The 16,313-nt window shown below is 42.5% G+C and overlaps 1 protein-coding gene across 6 annotated transcripts; it reads left to right on the forward strand.

Annotated features, from left to right (window-relative positions):
- The first annotated feature begins 1,305 nt into the window (after positions 1 to 1,305).
- Positions 1,306 to 14,822, forward strand: ZNF140 (zinc finger protein 140). 6 transcript variants are annotated; one of them, XM_004276616.4, is made up of 5 exons: positions 1,306 to 1,477; positions 1,776 to 1,828; positions 3,398 to 3,524; positions 3,914 to 4,006; positions 12,901 to 14,822. In XM_004276616.4, exons 2-5 carry the CDS (start codon positions 1,820 to 1,822, stop codon positions 14,085 to 14,087), a joined length of 1,416 nt encoding a protein of 471 aa, XP_004276664.1. In that variant the 5' UTR covers positions 1,306 to 1,477; positions 1,776 to 1,819; the 3' UTR covers positions 14,088 to 14,822. The 6 variants fall into 6 exon arrangements, with proteins under 6 accessions (XP_004276664.1, XP_033296487.1, XP_049554510.1 ...); XM_033440596.2 differs by having other exon boundaries at positions 1,309 to 1,477; positions 3,911 to 4,006; XM_049698553.1 differs by lacking the exon at positions 1,776 to 1,828 and having other exon boundaries at positions 1,309 to 1,477; positions 3,911 to 4,006.
- The last annotated feature ends 1,491 nt before the right edge of the window (positions 14,823 to 16,313 follow it).

Below are 16,313 nucleotides of genomic sequence, written 5' to 3' on the forward strand. Positions count from 1 at the left end.
CTTTTCACCAGGCCAGTGAATTTCTTTCTTCCTTTTTTCTCTTCCAGCTTTTATACTGGACTGTAACCAAGCAGGACCCCATGGGGCCTTCCCAGGACAGACTCTCCCCGCCCCACCTCATTCTCCACCTGCCTCTTATTTGTAGAAAAACTTTAGCCTCCTAGGCCTTCCCCAAGTTCCAAAGAACAAATTTAATCAGAGAAGTGAGAAAATGCAGAAAGAAAGGAAAATAGTCAAGCAAGACAAAATAATAATAGTTTAGCTATTCAACAAAGTCAAGGAACTTTAGTTCCTCCTCAAGGGCTGTAGATACTATTCTGAGCCGTGTCCTTTGAGCTGTTTTGCAGCTCTGAAACCCCTACCAGCTGGGAGAAGTAAACTGTAGGCTGCCCACCGTAGACCGCAGAACAGATGGAACCAGAAGGTCAATGATGTTGACTCCTGATGACCTCCCCACCAACCAATCAGAAGAAGGTCCAAGAGGCGATCACACACCCCACAACCCCGCCCCCCCATCCCGTCTTTAAAAACCTTTCCCTGAAAGCCTTCTGGGAGTTCAGGCGTTTTAAGCACTAGTTCCCTGGACTCCTTCTTGGCGCCTGCAATAAACGCTGCACTTTCCTTCATCACAACCCAGTGTCAGTAGATCGGCTTTACTGCGGGCAGGTGAGTGGACACAAGGTTTGTTTGATAACACATTTTCCTTTGTTGTCTCTAATCTTTTTTTCATAAACTCATAAACTGTTGGCTCCACTTAGAACAATATTCCATGATTCAGCGGGCCCAGTCTCTCTCCTAACCCTTCCATTTCAATACAAAGCTTGCACCCGGCCTCCCATCCCCTGGGCTTGGAGCTCTGTAGGTGCTTAGTCCCCAGACCTCCCCCGTGCTCGGGACCGAGCCACCAGCGCAGGGAGAAGGAAGCCCCCAGGAATCGCGGACTCCCACGGCAGGGCTGCAAGGGGAGCCCGGCTGCCTCCTCTGCTCATGCGGACAGGTCGCCAGTCTGGCCTCAGCGTGCGGGCGGTCGCCGTCCAGGCCGCCATGGCTGGGCCGCCCCGCGGGGCTCCAGGCTCTGAGAATAGTGACCCCTCGGGGCTGCGGGGGCTGCTACTGCCGTGGCCAGGCCTGGAGGTCCTGGATGGAACGGCTGGGGCCGCAGTCGGTTCTGGGAGTTGTAGTCCGAGCGTGGACGGCTAGGCCTCAGGCTGAGGCCGCAGTGGACCCTGGGAAGTGTAGTTGTCTGAGACCCCCCGTTCTCCCTGTCACGGGCGCGGGGTGTCCTGGGAGTTGTAGGGGGTGGGGCGGGCACTTTGCCCGCGACGCGCCGAGGCCGCGGTGGGTCCTGGGAAGGAGAGCTGTCTGAGGCCCGCGGCCTGGTCGCGGTCGGTCTCTGAGGCTCCGGAAGGCGCAGTTTGCGGGACGCTGGTTCGGGGTCCCCGTCGCAGAGCCGAGAGCCTTGCTTGCGCGGGCCGAGGTAGGGGAAGGGCCCGCCCTGCCCGAGCCTGTCCCCGCCGGGGCCCGGGGGGCCGGGGGCGGTGGTCCTGCCCCGAGCTTGGGAAGCCTTGGTTGCCCGGCCAGCAGCGCGGAGGAGACGCCCCAGCTGCGGCTCCGTTAAAGGCAGCGGCGCTGGGGGCGCGGGTCGGGCCCAGGCTCGGAGCCCCCGCCGCGGCGGGGAGGGAGCTGTCGCGGGCGTCCCTGACCCTCGTGACGAGGGCGGTGGATGCGGAGCCCGGGCGCCGGCCCGCGCGTCAGCTTGTCGCTCTCCCCGCCAGCTCCGCCTTCCACGCTCGGTTCTCCGCGGGCCCTGCCGTGAGCCATGTCTCAGGTGAGCTGGTGTTTCCTTTCTTCCTCAGCGCGACTGTGTTTTCCGGACAGGGAACACAGGCTTTCCTCCCCCTGCCGCCCTTCTGGCGCCTAAGAGGACGTGGGAGGGCAGGCGGGGCCGGTCGCGGGGCGGGCGCTGACCGGGCGGCCGGGTCTTAGAGCGGGCTGTCCTGCGCCTCCTTTCCCCGGAATTGGAACGTGGAGGGCTTCACTCTCTGCCCCTCGCCCCCGCTGCCGTTCATTCGCTGACTCCTGCTTCCGTTGGGCGTCTCCTTTCACGCCTGCATCAGCGGTCTCAGTGCGTGATCCTGGATCAGCTCTGTCGGCATCACCTGGTAACTTGCTGGACTTGGGTATTCTCGAGCCCCACCCCAGCCTTGTGAACCCGAACTTGTGCGTGTGCGGGTTGGCAGTCTGCACGTTAACAGTCCCTCCACGTGATTCTCCTGCACGGCGCTTCCTAGGTCCTGGGGATCAGCGGGGAGCAAAACAAAATCTCTGAACTCACCGAGCTCATTTTTTAGGCAAGACGTGAAGTTTCTGTAGCAAGGAACACTGATTATTGTTGTTTTGGTGGAGGCTAAATTGTGTTTCACAGAGGTCGGGGATAAGAAGACCAGCCCTTCCAAATTAGTCCATCTGGTTTTAGTGTCACTTCTCTGTCCTACTTTCTGTCATACTTGTCTCCAAAGCCAGAGGCTTTTCAACTTTTGCTGGAAGTCCAGTTTCCTTCCGTTCTGGAGAGCCTACTGTTTACATTAGGAAACAGCTTCTTTTATTAGTCAGTAATCTATAACAGATTATAGGCACTTAAAATTTTTTTTAACTGTAAAATATAACTCTGTCATACCTCTGGGGCTGTTACTAGTTTGGGACTTTTAAAAATCCCTGTTCATGCCTAACAGCTATGTGGGTCACTCAGGTGCTGCAAAACCAGGCTGCAAACAGGGGCTTATTACTCATCCTGAACCCAAGGGAAGAAGCTGCAGGTTCCACCCTGGGAGGCCCTTGTACTGTAGCCTTCAGCGTCTTGTTCGGCGACATTGCTAAGTATCACAGCTATTTCTTCAGAAACGGGGTTAGCTGTGGTAAACTTGAATGTGTACCCCTTAATCGGGAGCTGCTGCTCTCTGCTACAGCCAGTTGTGCCTACGAAGAAATTCTTACCAGATCATATTAAAATAGGCTGGTATTAAGGAAAATATACTCTCCCTATTACACGTAAAGGGATTGTCTTCATTATTCATAAAGCGTGGTGAGATCTTAAGAATTTTTGCAACCAAAGCCAGAAATTCATGTTGTTCACATGTATAGTCCTTTATCTTCCACAAAATTATAAATTATCTCAGGACAAAGCATGTATATTTTTTTGTCTTTTCTCCAATTATACAGTAAAACAAAACAGCTAGTCTCTTCCTTATACTCTTAATAATTACTCAGAATCCTGAAAACTGTCATTGCGCTACTTGTATACACTGTCCACCATACACAGTGGGACTCATTTCACTCCTTGATCAGGGCCTTTGGGAGCATGGGTGCTGGTTGTGCAGATGTCTGTGTGTCATTTCAGGGGTCAGTGACATTCAGAGATGTGGCCGTAGACTTCTCCCGGGAGGAGTGGGAATGGCTCCAGCCTGCTCAAAGAGATTTGTACAGACATGTAATGTTGGAGAACTATGGCCACCTGGTCTCACTGGGTAGGTATTTCTTCTCATCTCCCCTCAGTCAGAATTTGACCTTTAGGATGGCTGTTGCGAATCTTGATTACCTGGCTGAACATTCCCAAGGGAGGTAAGTTTTTTTGTTTGTTTGTTTGTTTTAGCTTTTCTTTTTTTTTTTTTGGCTGCACTGCATGGCATGGGAACTTCCCTGACAAGGGGATCGAACCTGAGCCCCCTGCAGTGGAAGTGTAGAGTCTTAACCACTGGACAGCCAGGGAAGTCCTTTATTAGCTTTTAAGAGGGGAATTAGAACTTCACCTAATCTTTAGAAATCTTTCATACTTACATCTGGCATTTCTAATAATGGCCCCTCTTTCGTAAGGATTCAGGGACTAATTGTGAATTTATTTCATTTCCGCAAGCAGGTCTTAACATTTCTAAGCCACATGTGGTTTCCTTACTGGAGCAAGGGAAAGAGCCGTGGCTGGGGAAAGATGCGAGCAGAGGTCTGTTTTCAGGTGAGTGAGTTAGAAGCTGGTGGGGAAGTTTTTAAAATAACAACCCACCCAGTCAATGAGAAAGCAGTACTTTGTTATATGCTGGATGGAAAGTTTTCCTTTAAAGGTACCGGAGATACAGGGACTGTAAAGTCTTGCCCACAGCAAGGGGACCACTCACACCCACTTACCTGTCTGCCTTCAGTTCTCATCCTTTCCTCACTTTCTCACAGATAGATGTGTCCCTTCTTTTCATTATTAGCTCTGTCTGGACTCTGAATTTTATTTCTCTTTGGTTTCTCTTCCCTTTCTTTTTAAAAATTGACTTATATGTTTCCATTGTCTAAATTAAAAGGTATATATATTTTTCTTTATACTGCTGTTCTAACCCTCTTGAAAAAGTGATTCATTACACTTTGGTTAATTGATGGGTTTATTCTTTCAGTCATGTGTTATTTTAACAATTTTTTAAAAAGGTTTATTTATTTTTGGCTGTGTTGGGTCTTAGTTTTGGCATGCGGGATCTTCGTTGAGGCATGTGGGATCTTTCGTTGCAGCACCTGGGCTCATCATTGTGGTGCGCGGGTTCCAGAGTGCGTGGGCTCTGTAGTTTGCGGCAGGTGGGCTCTAGTTGAGGCGCGTGAGCTCAGTAGCTGTGGCGCGCAGGCTTAGTTGCCCCGCGGCATGTGGGATTTTAGTTCCCTGACCAGGGATCGAACCTCACGTCCCCTGCATTGTAAGGTGGATTCTTTACCACTGGATCACCAGGGAGGTCCCTATTTTAATGATATTTATTGAAGTTTTAATATTGTTAAGACTTTCTCTTAGGTGGTATGCCTCAGAGAGTAGAAGGCATGGCATAGTGAGATAAATTGGGTCTGTAAATAACTTTGTTAGAGGTCCTCAAGTTCGCAGTTCAACGATGAGAAGAAAGGAATTTCCAGTTGGTGTTATAGACCTGGGTAATTTGGATAGGGATAGTAGTAATAGAAATATAAAAGACAGGAAAAGGGTCAGTTTAAAACAAAACGTGGTGAATTAGTTTGAGATATGCATGGTGTGAGTAGAGGATGGTATTTCCAAGTGAAGAGGTGCAACAAACCATTGGAATATATCTTAGAAAAAAATTCCAAGTAGGGATGTGGGAATCTTATATTAAGAAAGAAAAACAGAAGCAATGAGGTTGATTGAGAAGGGCTCTGAAAGCCTTCTTCACCTTAGGTTGAAATAAAATTGCTGGTGAAGCTCTTTAAAAATAAATACGGCCATGCACCGTGCTTGAAGATTCTGACATAGAAGATCTTTGGAGCCTAAATTATATGTGTTTATGACAATTTCCATAAGTTCTATAGTTGATTCTGAAGCCAACCTCTAATGGAAGTATACTGGCCTTTAGGGAGTGGTCCTCTCGAGATAACAGGGGAATACTTATGTTTATGGTGAAGCAACTAATGGTAGGACTAGTGAGGGAACAGAGGATGCCTTGAAAACCAAGCTCTGGCTGTGAGAGCGAGACCTTCAGGAGGAAGGATGTGGAAAGAGCCCTGTGTGAGCTGAAGTCACGAGGTGGGAGAAGTGCCCAGAGACTTCCTCGTGAAAGGATGAGTTGAAGAAAAATGTTCTTTTCTAAATGTTTTGAAAGTAATAAAACCCATAAAACTATGTACAAGGGAAGTGAGGTAAAGGGGAAACATGGAAAAATTGCCTCTAATTCTACTAGTTTAATACAGCTCTTAGAATTTTTGTGTGTTTCTTCCAGTACCTTTTTGGAAAAGGGAAATAGCTCACAGACAATGCATAAAACGTAAATGTGCAGCTTAAATTATTATAAGGCACCCATGTAACCACCACTCAGGTCAGTCGACACAGCACTGCCAGGTCCCTAACAGCTCTTCGGGTGCTTGTCCCAGTCACCCACCCCCCCACCTCGCCCCCTGCAAAGGTAATCTTTAATGGTAGTAGCTTCCTTGGTTTTCTTTATAGCTTTATCAACTGTTGGTGTCTCTAGTCACTAGTTTAGGTTTGTATGTTTATGAACTTTATATAGAGGGGAATCATAATGTATATGTTATATTGTAATTTGCTTCTCTCAAAATTATTTTTAATATTCATGCATTTTGCATACTCATCTAGTAGTTTGTATCCATTCTGTTATTGATGGCTTCTTGGGTTGTTTGCAGTTTAGGGCTCTTGTAAGCAATGTTGCTCTTGTCCTTGGGTCCTGGTACCTCCTGGCACAGGGTTCCTGTGGTTTATGTCTAGGACTGGAATTGCTGAGTCAGAGGATAATGTATCTCTTTCACACATTAGATGATGCCAGAATGTTTTCCAAAGTGCTTTTACTGACTTACACTTCCACAGACACAGTAAGGGGGTTCCTCTTGCTGCTCCCCATGTTTACCAAATGCCCTGTACTGCCAGGCATCATGCTCTTCACCCATCAGGAGAGTGTGCAGTGGTAGCTTATTCTGGTTTAAACGTGCATTTCTCCAGTTACTAATGAGGTTGAGCACCTTTTCATATGTTTATTGAGTATTTAGATACCCTCATTTATGAAGTGCTTCTTGAAGGTTTTTGCTCATTTATCTATTGGATTCTCCATCTTTTTCTTGTTTTGTAGGAGTTGCATATTTTGGATACAAATCATTGTAATTATATTCACTACAAATACCTCCTCTTACCTGTGGCTGGCTTTTCTCCTTAAAACCTCTTTTAATGAACAGAGACTCTTAATTCTAGTATAGTCAGATTTGTCAGTCTTTTCCTTTATGATTAGTATTCTTTTTTTTCGGCTGTGCTGTGCCGTGCAGCATGCGGTATCTTGGTTCTCTGATCAGGGAATCAGACCCTTGCCCACTGCAGTGGAAGTGCGGAGTCTTAACCACTGGACCGCCAGGGAAGTCCCAATATATATATATATATTTTTGACCTGTTTAAGAAATCTTTCCCTACCATGAGGTCATGATGACATTTTCCTAGATTTTCTCTTTAAAACGTCACTTTGCATTCACATTTAGATCCATGGTCAACTTTGGATTTATTTTTGTGTGTCATGTGACTTAGTGGTCAGTTTTGGTCTCTTCTTCATGGACATCCAGTTCTCGAGGCACCATTTATTGACATGTCTGTCCTTTCCTTCACTGGTTTGTCGTAAGTTAAGTGTCAGTTTTTGCGCATGTTTCTGGGTTCTCTAGTTTTTGTTTTTCTATTTTTCTATCTTTGCATAAATCTATACAGTCTTAGTTATGGGTTTAATAATGGATAACATTTTACTGTATTTGCCTCACCTCATCCCTTTTTTTGCTGAATAATGTAATTTACAGATACCTTGATATTTCACTACACAGTACTTCACTATCATGTATAAAGTATAGGGATGTTTTCTACATCACTGAAATATTTTCACATCAAAATAAGTTTTGCTTAATTTCGTTTTAATGCACTGTCCATATATAAATACTCCATAAATTTGTTTTATAATTGGATTGTCTTTCCCCTGTGGGATGATGAAATTCTTTTTTCTCTGTATGTCCTATAACTTTGACTTGTAACTTTTTTTTTTAAGTATGAAGACTTTGGGTCTTATTTAAATCCTGTTGAGATGTTAACTTTAAGCAGGCTGTCGATATGCGTAAGTTGAAGCCACAGTTCTAACCTGTCTTCTGTGCATGTGGTTCCAATGACAGTCCAGTTTTCAAAGCCTTCTCAGGTCTCTCTTATTTGTCCCCATATGCACCTCCTAGTGGTGTTGGGCACTGGGTTCCCCTTAGGCAGCGGGTTCCCCTTTGTTTCAGTTCTCACAGCTTTAGGTGTGCTGTTTAGGGTCAGATCCATGCATGCACAGCTCAGGGAGGAGCCCAGAATTTCATACACAACTTTATGGGATCATCTTCTTGCGCTCCCTTTTTCACCATGTCCCCTTTCCTTTTTGGCTCCCAGGGCCCCCTCTTTCAGGCCTTCTGGATAGAAAGGCAGGCCTGTAGGTTCCCCTCTGCACTTCCTGCAAGTTTGTCTGCCTCTGCAGCCATGCAGCGAGGGGATGGAGAGAAAAAGAAAAAAGGGGGGGTATTACCTCTCTGCTCTTGGGACCATTCATCTTTCTGCTGAGGGAGGAAGGTTACCCTGCCTTAGAGGTTTAATTGCCTGTATGGCCACAGCTGCTGCAACATGCTTTGGGTTTGGGCAGAAGAGAATCGGAAATGAACAAACAATAAGATTTCTCTAACCAGTATGGACTCCCCTGTCCCATTCCTAAGAACAGAAATAGAGGCTTCTCATGGAGCTCTTTCTCCTCACACCTGCTGCCCAGTTCCTGCTTTCAGGCTGCATTTGAGTTTAGGCCTGGAGAGACTGGAGGGGGGGGAAAAAACCCAAGAAACTCATCACCATTTCAGTGTTACTTTGTGTTCTGGCTTCCTTCTGCAAGCAGCTTGCTACCGTTTACTTTTTTTAAAATAGATTTTAAAAATTTTTTAATTTTATTTATTTATTGTTGGCTGCATTGAGTCTTCACTGCTGTGCATGGGCTTTCTCTAGTTGTGGCGAGAGGGGGCTACTCTTCAATGTGGTGCGCGGGCTTCTCATTGCAATGGCTTTTCTTGCGGAGCACGGGCTCTAGGCATGCAGGCTCAGTAGTTTCGGCACCCGGGCTCAGTAGTTGTGGCAGATGGGCCCTAGAGTGCGCTGGCTTCAGTAGTTGCAGTGCGCGGGCTCAGTAGTTGTGGTGCACGGGCTTAGTTGCTCCACGGCATGTGGGATCTTCCTGGACCAGGGCTCAAACTTGTGTCCCTGCATTGGCAGGCAGATTCTTAACCACTGCGCCACCAGGGAAGTTCCCCGTTTACTTTTTAGAGTTCTCAGCTAGCTGCTTTATGCATTCTGTTCATGGTTTTCACTTGTATTCAGTGGGAGAGCCAGGTTGGAGTGTACTTACTCCATCTTTACAGCACTGGAGCCATTCATATTTTATAACTGAAACAAAACCGCAAAGTTACAGCATGTATAAACATCATACTAATAAAATGAGAGTATGAGGTTCAGTCTAGATTGAGCAAAAGTATAAAGTGTAAGGAGGAAAATGGTGGGAATTAAGGATGGTTAGGGAAAGCACTGGTCAGATCATGCAGGTGTTTTATAGGTCCTATTAATGAACTTAGAGTTCATCCGTAGGCTAATAAGGAGTCATCAAAAGATTTTAGGCAGGCAGGCAAGCATTTTAGTAAGGTCATTCTAGCTGCAGTTTGGAAAACAGATTTATTGGAAGTGAGACTAGGAAACAGCACAGCCATTTAAGAGTTGTTGCCATAACCTAGGCTAGATGTAATCATCATCTGAACCTTGGAGGTGTCCAGGGAATGGAAGAAGGTATACAGACGGTAACAACGTAAGGAAGTGGACTCAGAAAGACCTGGTGATTGACTAGATAAAAGACATTAAGAAGATTGAGGAATTGTGGTTGACACCACTCTTTTTGCTGGTATTATTAGCTCCTTAAAAAAAAAAAGAAGGATGAACAAGTTTGAAGGGGAGGGAAAGATTATATCAATTTGTGACTTACTGAGTTTTGGGTCTCTGGGATAGTCGAGTAGCAATTGAGTATCATATTCTGGTGCTTAAGAGAGATATCACAGTTCTTCTCAAAGTTTAGTCCTTTGGATCATTTTAAAATACATATCCCCAGGCCCCACTCCAGAAATTCTAAGTTATTAGGTTTGGGGTGGAACTCAAGAATTTACATTTTAACAAGCTCCCAGGTGATGCTGAGCTAAAGTAGGATTTAGGAGTTATCTGCACAGCTTCTTAAGACTTTGAATTTTTTTGTAAAATCCCTGTACACCTGTTGTTGAATTAATTCTTAAGCAACTTTTTCAGTTTCTTTTCTAAGAAGTTATATTGTTTTTCTATAGGGATGCTAGTGTATTTGTATATTTATATCTCTCAGTCTTTACTGTAGCAATTAAAATACTCTAAACCTTCCCTGAAAATACTGTAATGATTTTTTTAAATTAATAAACTTTATTTTCTTTCAAGCAGTTTTGGGTTCACAGCAAAATTGAATGGAAAGTACAGAGGGTTCCTATATATCCCCCTGCCCAGTCTTCCCCACTGTCAACATCCCACACCACAGTGGTACATTTTTCACAATTGATGAACCTGCCTTGACACATCATTATCACCCAAAGTCCATAGTTGACCTTAAGTTTCATTCTTAGTGTCGTACATTCTATGGGTTTTGACAAATGTGCAATGACATGTATCCATATGTTAGTATGATACAGGATAGTTTTACTGCCCTAAAAATTCTCTGTGCTCTGCCTATTCATCCCCCTCTCCCCACTAACCCCTGGTAACCACTGATCTTTTTACTGTTTCCATAGTTTTTCCTTTTCCAGAATGTCATATAGTTGAATTCATAGGATATTTGCCTTTTTCAGATTGGCTTCTTTCACTTCATATTATGCATTTGAGGCTCATTCCTTTATATCTTTTCATGGCTTGATAACTCTTTTTTTTTTTTTAGTGCTGAGTAATAGCCCATGGTCTGGATGTACCACAGTTTACTTTTCCATTTTCCTACTGAAGGACATCTTGTTGCTTCTAAGTTTTGGCAGTTACAAATAAAGCTGCTATAAACTTCCACATTCAGGTTTTTGTGTGGATGTAAGTTTTAATTCACTTGGGTAAATATCAAGGAATGTGATTGCTGAATTGTATGGTAAGAGGATGTTCAGTTTTATAAGAAACTGACACACTGTCTTCCAAAGTGGCTGCACCATTCTGTGTCCCCACCAGCAGTGATGAGAGTTCCTGTTGCTCCACATCCTCACCAGCATGTGTTGTTGTCGGTGAATTGGAGTTTGGCCATTTTGATAGGTGTGAAGTGGTGTCTTATATTAATTTACAGTTCCCTAATGACATGATGTTGAATGTCTTTTCATATTCTCACTTGGATCTGTAAATCTTCTTTGGTGACGTTTCTGTTCATGTCTTTTGCCTGTTTTTAAATTGTTCATTTTCTTATTGTTGAGTTTTAACAGTTCTTTGTGTATTTTGGGTAATAACTTGTCAGATGTATATTTTGCAACTATTTTTTCTCAGTCTTCTCATCCTGTCTTCTCATTCTCTTGACATTGGCTTTTTTAAAAAAAACTTAATTAATGAATGAATTTTATTTATTTTTGGTTGTGTTGGGTCTTTGTTGCTGCACGTGGGCTTTCTCTAGTTGTGGCGAGCAGGGGCTACTCTTCGTTGCGGTATGTGGGCCTCTCGCCGCAGTGGCCTCTCCTGTTGCGGAGCATGGGCTCCAGGCACTCAGGCTTCAGTAGTTGTGGCACACAGGCTTAGTTGCTCCACGGCATGTGGGATCTTCCCTGACCAGGGCTTGAACCTGTGCCCTGCATTGGCAGGCGGATTCTCAACTACTGTGCCACCAGGGAAGCCCTTGACATTGGCTTTTGCAGAGCAGAGGTTTTTAATTTTAATGAAGTCCAGCTTATCAATTATCTCTTTCATGGATTGTGCCTTTGGTGTTATCCCAAAAAGTCATCACTCTCTAACATCATCTAGGTTCTCTCCTTTGTTAACTTCTAGGAGTTTTATAGTTTTGTGTTTTACATTTTTGTCTGTGATCCATTTTGAGTTAATTTTTGTTAAGAGTGTAAATCTGTATCTAGATTCACTTTTACGCACGTGGATATCTAGTTGTTCCAGTACCATTTGTTGAGAAGACTGTATTTGCTCCCTTGTGATGTCCTTGCTCCTTTGTCAAAGATGAGTTGACCATAATTATGCAGGTCTGTTCTGAGCTCTGTACTCTGTTCCACTGATCTACTTGTCTAGTCTTTCACCAGTGCTGCACTGTCTTGATTACTGTAGTGCTACAGAAGTCTTGAAGTCAAGTGTCAGTCCTCTGACTGTTCTTCTCCTTCAGTGCTGTGTTAGGTATTCTAGGTCATTTGCTGTTTTGTATAAACTTTAGAATCAGTTTGTTGGAGATCTGTGAAATAACTTGCCGGGATTTTGATTGGGATTTTGTTGAATTTATATACCAAGTTGGAAATAATTTTAAACTTCCAGAAAAGTTGCAAGAATAGTGCAAAAATACCCATATGCCCTTTACTCACATTCACCCATGGCTAATATTTTGCCCTGTTTGTTTTGTCATTTGATATGATTTTTTTTTCCTGAAACATTTGGGAATAAATTGTATACATCATAGCCGTTAACTCCACATATTTCCTAAGAATAAAGATATGTTTTTTAAACTTTTGTATATTATAAAACTCTGTTCTCCCAAAATGATAAAATCCTTTACTAAAATTTAGCCTGGAGAAAATCCTGTTTATCTGTCAAAAGCATCTGATGGAAAGACACTGTTATCCCTAAATTGAGCTTCACATGTCTGTTTAGAAGTTAAGAGGTAGAGTGAGGATGCTAGAAGATATTCAGAGAAACCTTTTTATTCATTCATTCAGAATAAGTTACTGTAAGATGTTTCAAAGGCACTAAGTGAACACAATCTCATTTCTTTGTGGGACCTGAGGAACGCTTGTAGTCTGTTAGCATCATTATGAAATTGTCATTTTCAAGTCATTCTGGCAGCAAATAAAGTTTACCTGGAGGTGAGGAAGATTAACCACCTATCCTTTACAATTACTTATCTTCCTGATAGTTCTGTTTTTCCCTCACCTTCAGTTTCTTATTTTTAATCTTCTCCTTATTCACCTACAGCTCTCCTCTGTTTGATGTCTTCTGAATTTCTGGATCTACTGCTCAGATTTCAGAGTCATGTATGATAACTGTAAAAGCAATGCAATGCTAAGATTTTTTTTTTCAATGTAATTCTCATTAAAAAATGGAGGAGTGGCTTTTATTTTACTCAACACAGAAAATAAACATTTGCTTTGTTTTTTCAGCTTCAGAGTCAAATGGTGAGATCAAAGAGTTTTCTACAGAAAATGTCATATACGAAGATGATTCATCCCAGTATTTGATAAAATCTTCAGATCTTTCATTTGAAAGATTTCTAAGCCAAGGCCTTGAGTATTCCAATTTTAAAGAAGGCTGGAAATGTGAGGGTGATACTGAGATGCTGCAGGGAAATCAGGGATATATCAGGCAAGTGACAGTTTCCCATCAAGAAGCCCTGTCTCAACATATGAATGTTAGTACTGTGGAGAGACCCTATGGATGCCATGAATGTGGAAAAACTTTCAGTCGGCGCTTTTCCCTTGTGTTACATCAGAGAACTCATACTGGAGAGAAACCATATGTATGTAAGGAATGTGGGAAAACCTTTAGCCAGATCTCAAACCTCGTAAAACATCAGATGATACATACGGGAAAGAAACCCCATGAGTGTAAAGACTGTAATAAAACATTCAGTTACCTATCATTCCTCATTGAACATCAGAGAACACATACTGGGGAGAAACCCTATGAATGTACCGAATGTGGAAAGGCCTTTAGCCGTGCCTCAAACCTCACTCGACATCAGAGAATTCACATAGGAAAGAAACAGTATGTATGTAGGAGATGTGGGAAGGCCTTTAGCAGTGGCTCTGAACTCATTCGCCATCAGATTACACACACTGGAGAGAAACCTTATGAATGCATTGAGTGTGGGAAGGCATTTCGCCGTTCTTCACACCTTTCCCGGCATCAGAGTGTCCATACCTCCAAAACCCCCTATGAATGTAACGAATGCAGTAAATCCTTCCGTTGCCACTCATTCCTTATTAAACATCAGAGAATTCATGCTGGAGAAAAGCTCTATGAATGTGATGAATGTGGTAAAGTTTTCACGTGGCATGCATCCCTTGTACAACATATGAGAATTCATACTGGAGAAAAGCCCTATGCATGTACTGAATGTGACAAAACCTTTAGTCGGAGCTTTTCCCTCATTCTACATCAGATAACTCATACTGGGGAGAAGCCCTATGTATGTAAGGTATGCAATAAATCCTTCAGCTGGAGCTCAAACCTTACTAAACATCAGAGAACACACACACTAGAGAACCCCTATGAATATGAAAATTCATTTAACTACCACTCATTCCTTGCTGAACACCAGGGAATTCACACTGTAGAGAAAACCTAAGAATGTATGGATTAAAAAAAAAAAAAAGCAGCTAATGCCTTACTTTGACTTCAGAGAACTCTTGGAAAGAAGCCTTATGTGAATGTGCTTATTATGATGAAATGTGGTCTCTGCTTTATTCAGTATTCTGGAGAAAAACCCAAGGAATGTATGGGAAAGCCTTTAATAGCTGCTCATTCTTTTTGTAATACCAGAAGATGGAATCAAACAATACTAAGAAGACTCTTCATCTGGTAGGATTCCCTTAATCTACATTTGTAAATTCCTATCAGGAAAGGATACATGTCCAATAAATGTGAGAAAACTTTTAGAGATTAGGTCTCATTCTGCATCTGTCAGCTCAGGACAGGACAGAACACATGGGTAAGGGTGTACTTTTTCCTGGACATCAGAAAATTCATAATGAAGGAAAGTCATACAAACAATGATTTGGGAATGCCTTCATGTACCATGCAATATTTATTAAATTCTTAAATACTCTTCTAAGGAGAAAAAGCAACCCTATAAATGAACTTAACATAGAGTGACTTTCTGCAGTATTTCAAACCTACAGAATTATCCTGGGGAAAAACTACCATTGTAATGAGCGTGGCAAAGTCATAAGAGTTCTGAGAAGTTATACTGGAGAGAATCGGTGTGGGAGGATTTTTTACAGGGGGATGTTTGTTTGGGTTTTGTTTTTTTGTTTCAAAGCAAATTCAGAAAAGCTACGAATAAATCTTGATTCATGGTAAATTAATGTAGTATTGGCTGAATTTTTTTCCTACAGCATGTGTGATTCTGAATATGCAACTATCACAATATTGACATCAACAATGAGTAGCATGCTTTTTTAAAAACATACAGACATTATAGAAACATCTTTAGATATATTATGGTTTTAATTTTGAGACAGAGTTTGGACTTAAGGTTATGTATGCTAACTCATGTTTACCCTTGAATCTGACTAGATGTCTTAGTCTGAAATAAATGTAAATAAGGTACATCACAGGAAAATGTCAAGGTTGTTTACCTCTTTTGTTCCATTTTCAGTAAGAACATTTCTTCTGTAAGCACATATTTGTCCAAATAAATCAGATTGTTTTCATCTCCACATACACCTGCCCAAACTTTATTTTCCCATTGTAAATGTTATCTTACCTTTAAAGCATCTGATTGCCTCCTTTCAAGAACTTCTCTTGCGTTTAGTACATGAAATATGTAATTTAGAACTTGAATGAGTGCCTTATTTAAGCATATTTTTTCACGCATATATAATTGTTCTTTTACAAAGTGAGAGGCTGGCATATTTCTTTTCCATTCAATATAACAAAAAACACACAGCTGTTGCCTAGTATTTACTTTTCTAGAGCCATTCAAAGCCTCAAACTATCAGAACAACTCCACTGTATAAATCCCCTCTTTCCTATAGTGGTGGCCAGTATTAATAATTTCCCTCACACCCTGTGGCAGTCTTTGGTGAACAAGAATGTATTTGTCATCTCAGAGGTGTGTAACATTCAGAGGTGTGGCCATAGACTTCTCCCAGGAGGAATGGGACTGATTAGACCCTGCCCCCAGTTTTTTATATAGGAATGTAATGATGGAGAACTATGGGACTCTGGCCTAAGGAGTTTACCAATCCTCCAAATTCAGAATCTGAATTTAGGTATCTGCCTTCTCTATAGGAAGTATCAGGGGGTGGGCTGTAAGTTGCCTGGCTGAATTTGTACTCCATGTTCTTGAGGGAATGTTTTAAAATTGGCCCAAGTAGGAAATGGCATGCATTCTTCTGTTTTTGTTCTTCGCGTAATAGCGTCTCTTCCCTAGGGTCTAGGAAAACCATAATATTTTGAATTATCTATTTTCTCCTAGTAAGCAGGACTTTTATTTCAAAAGCAAATGTGACCTCCTTAATGGAGCAGGGGAGAGTGAAGTATGATGGAGAAAAAAGTGGGAAGAGGCCTATGATCAGGTGAGTGAGGGGCACTCAGGAAAGGGAGTGCCTTTGCAGGTAGCTCACCAAATATGTTGCTTGAATCATTTTTATCAAAAATAAGAAATTTCCCCTAAAATTTACTTCATGCAACATCATTCTGAACTATGTAACTCACCAAAAAAGTCCTCTTGTTCATTTGTGGTAAAATATTTCACAAAATAACTATGCTATTATTTTTAATTTAATTAAAATACAGATAATGTATTAAATACACTAAATCAAAATACAGTTAATTCCTAGGCTATACA

The sequence above is a fragment of the Orcinus orca genome, chromosome 15 (assembly GCF_937001465.1).
Source record: "Orcinus orca chromosome 15, mOrcOrc1.1, whole genome shotgun sequence".
Taxonomy (NCBI): Eukaryota; Metazoa; Chordata; class Mammalia; order Artiodactyla; family Delphinidae; genus Orcinus; species Orcinus orca.

Coding starts and splice junctions, on each gene's coding strand:
- ZNF140 (XM_033440594.2), top strand. CDS start 3,359: ATGGGTGCTGGTTGTGCAGATGTCTGTGTGTCATTTCAGGGGTCAGTG. Junction 3,525..3,910: donor TGGCCACCTGGTCTCACTGG/GTAGGTATTTCT, acceptor CATTTCCGCAAG/CAGGTCTTAACATTTCTAAG. Junction 4,007..12,900: donor GAGCAGAGGTCTGTTTTCAG/GTGAGTGAGTTA, acceptor TTGTTTTTTCAG/CTTCAGAGTCAAATGGTGAG.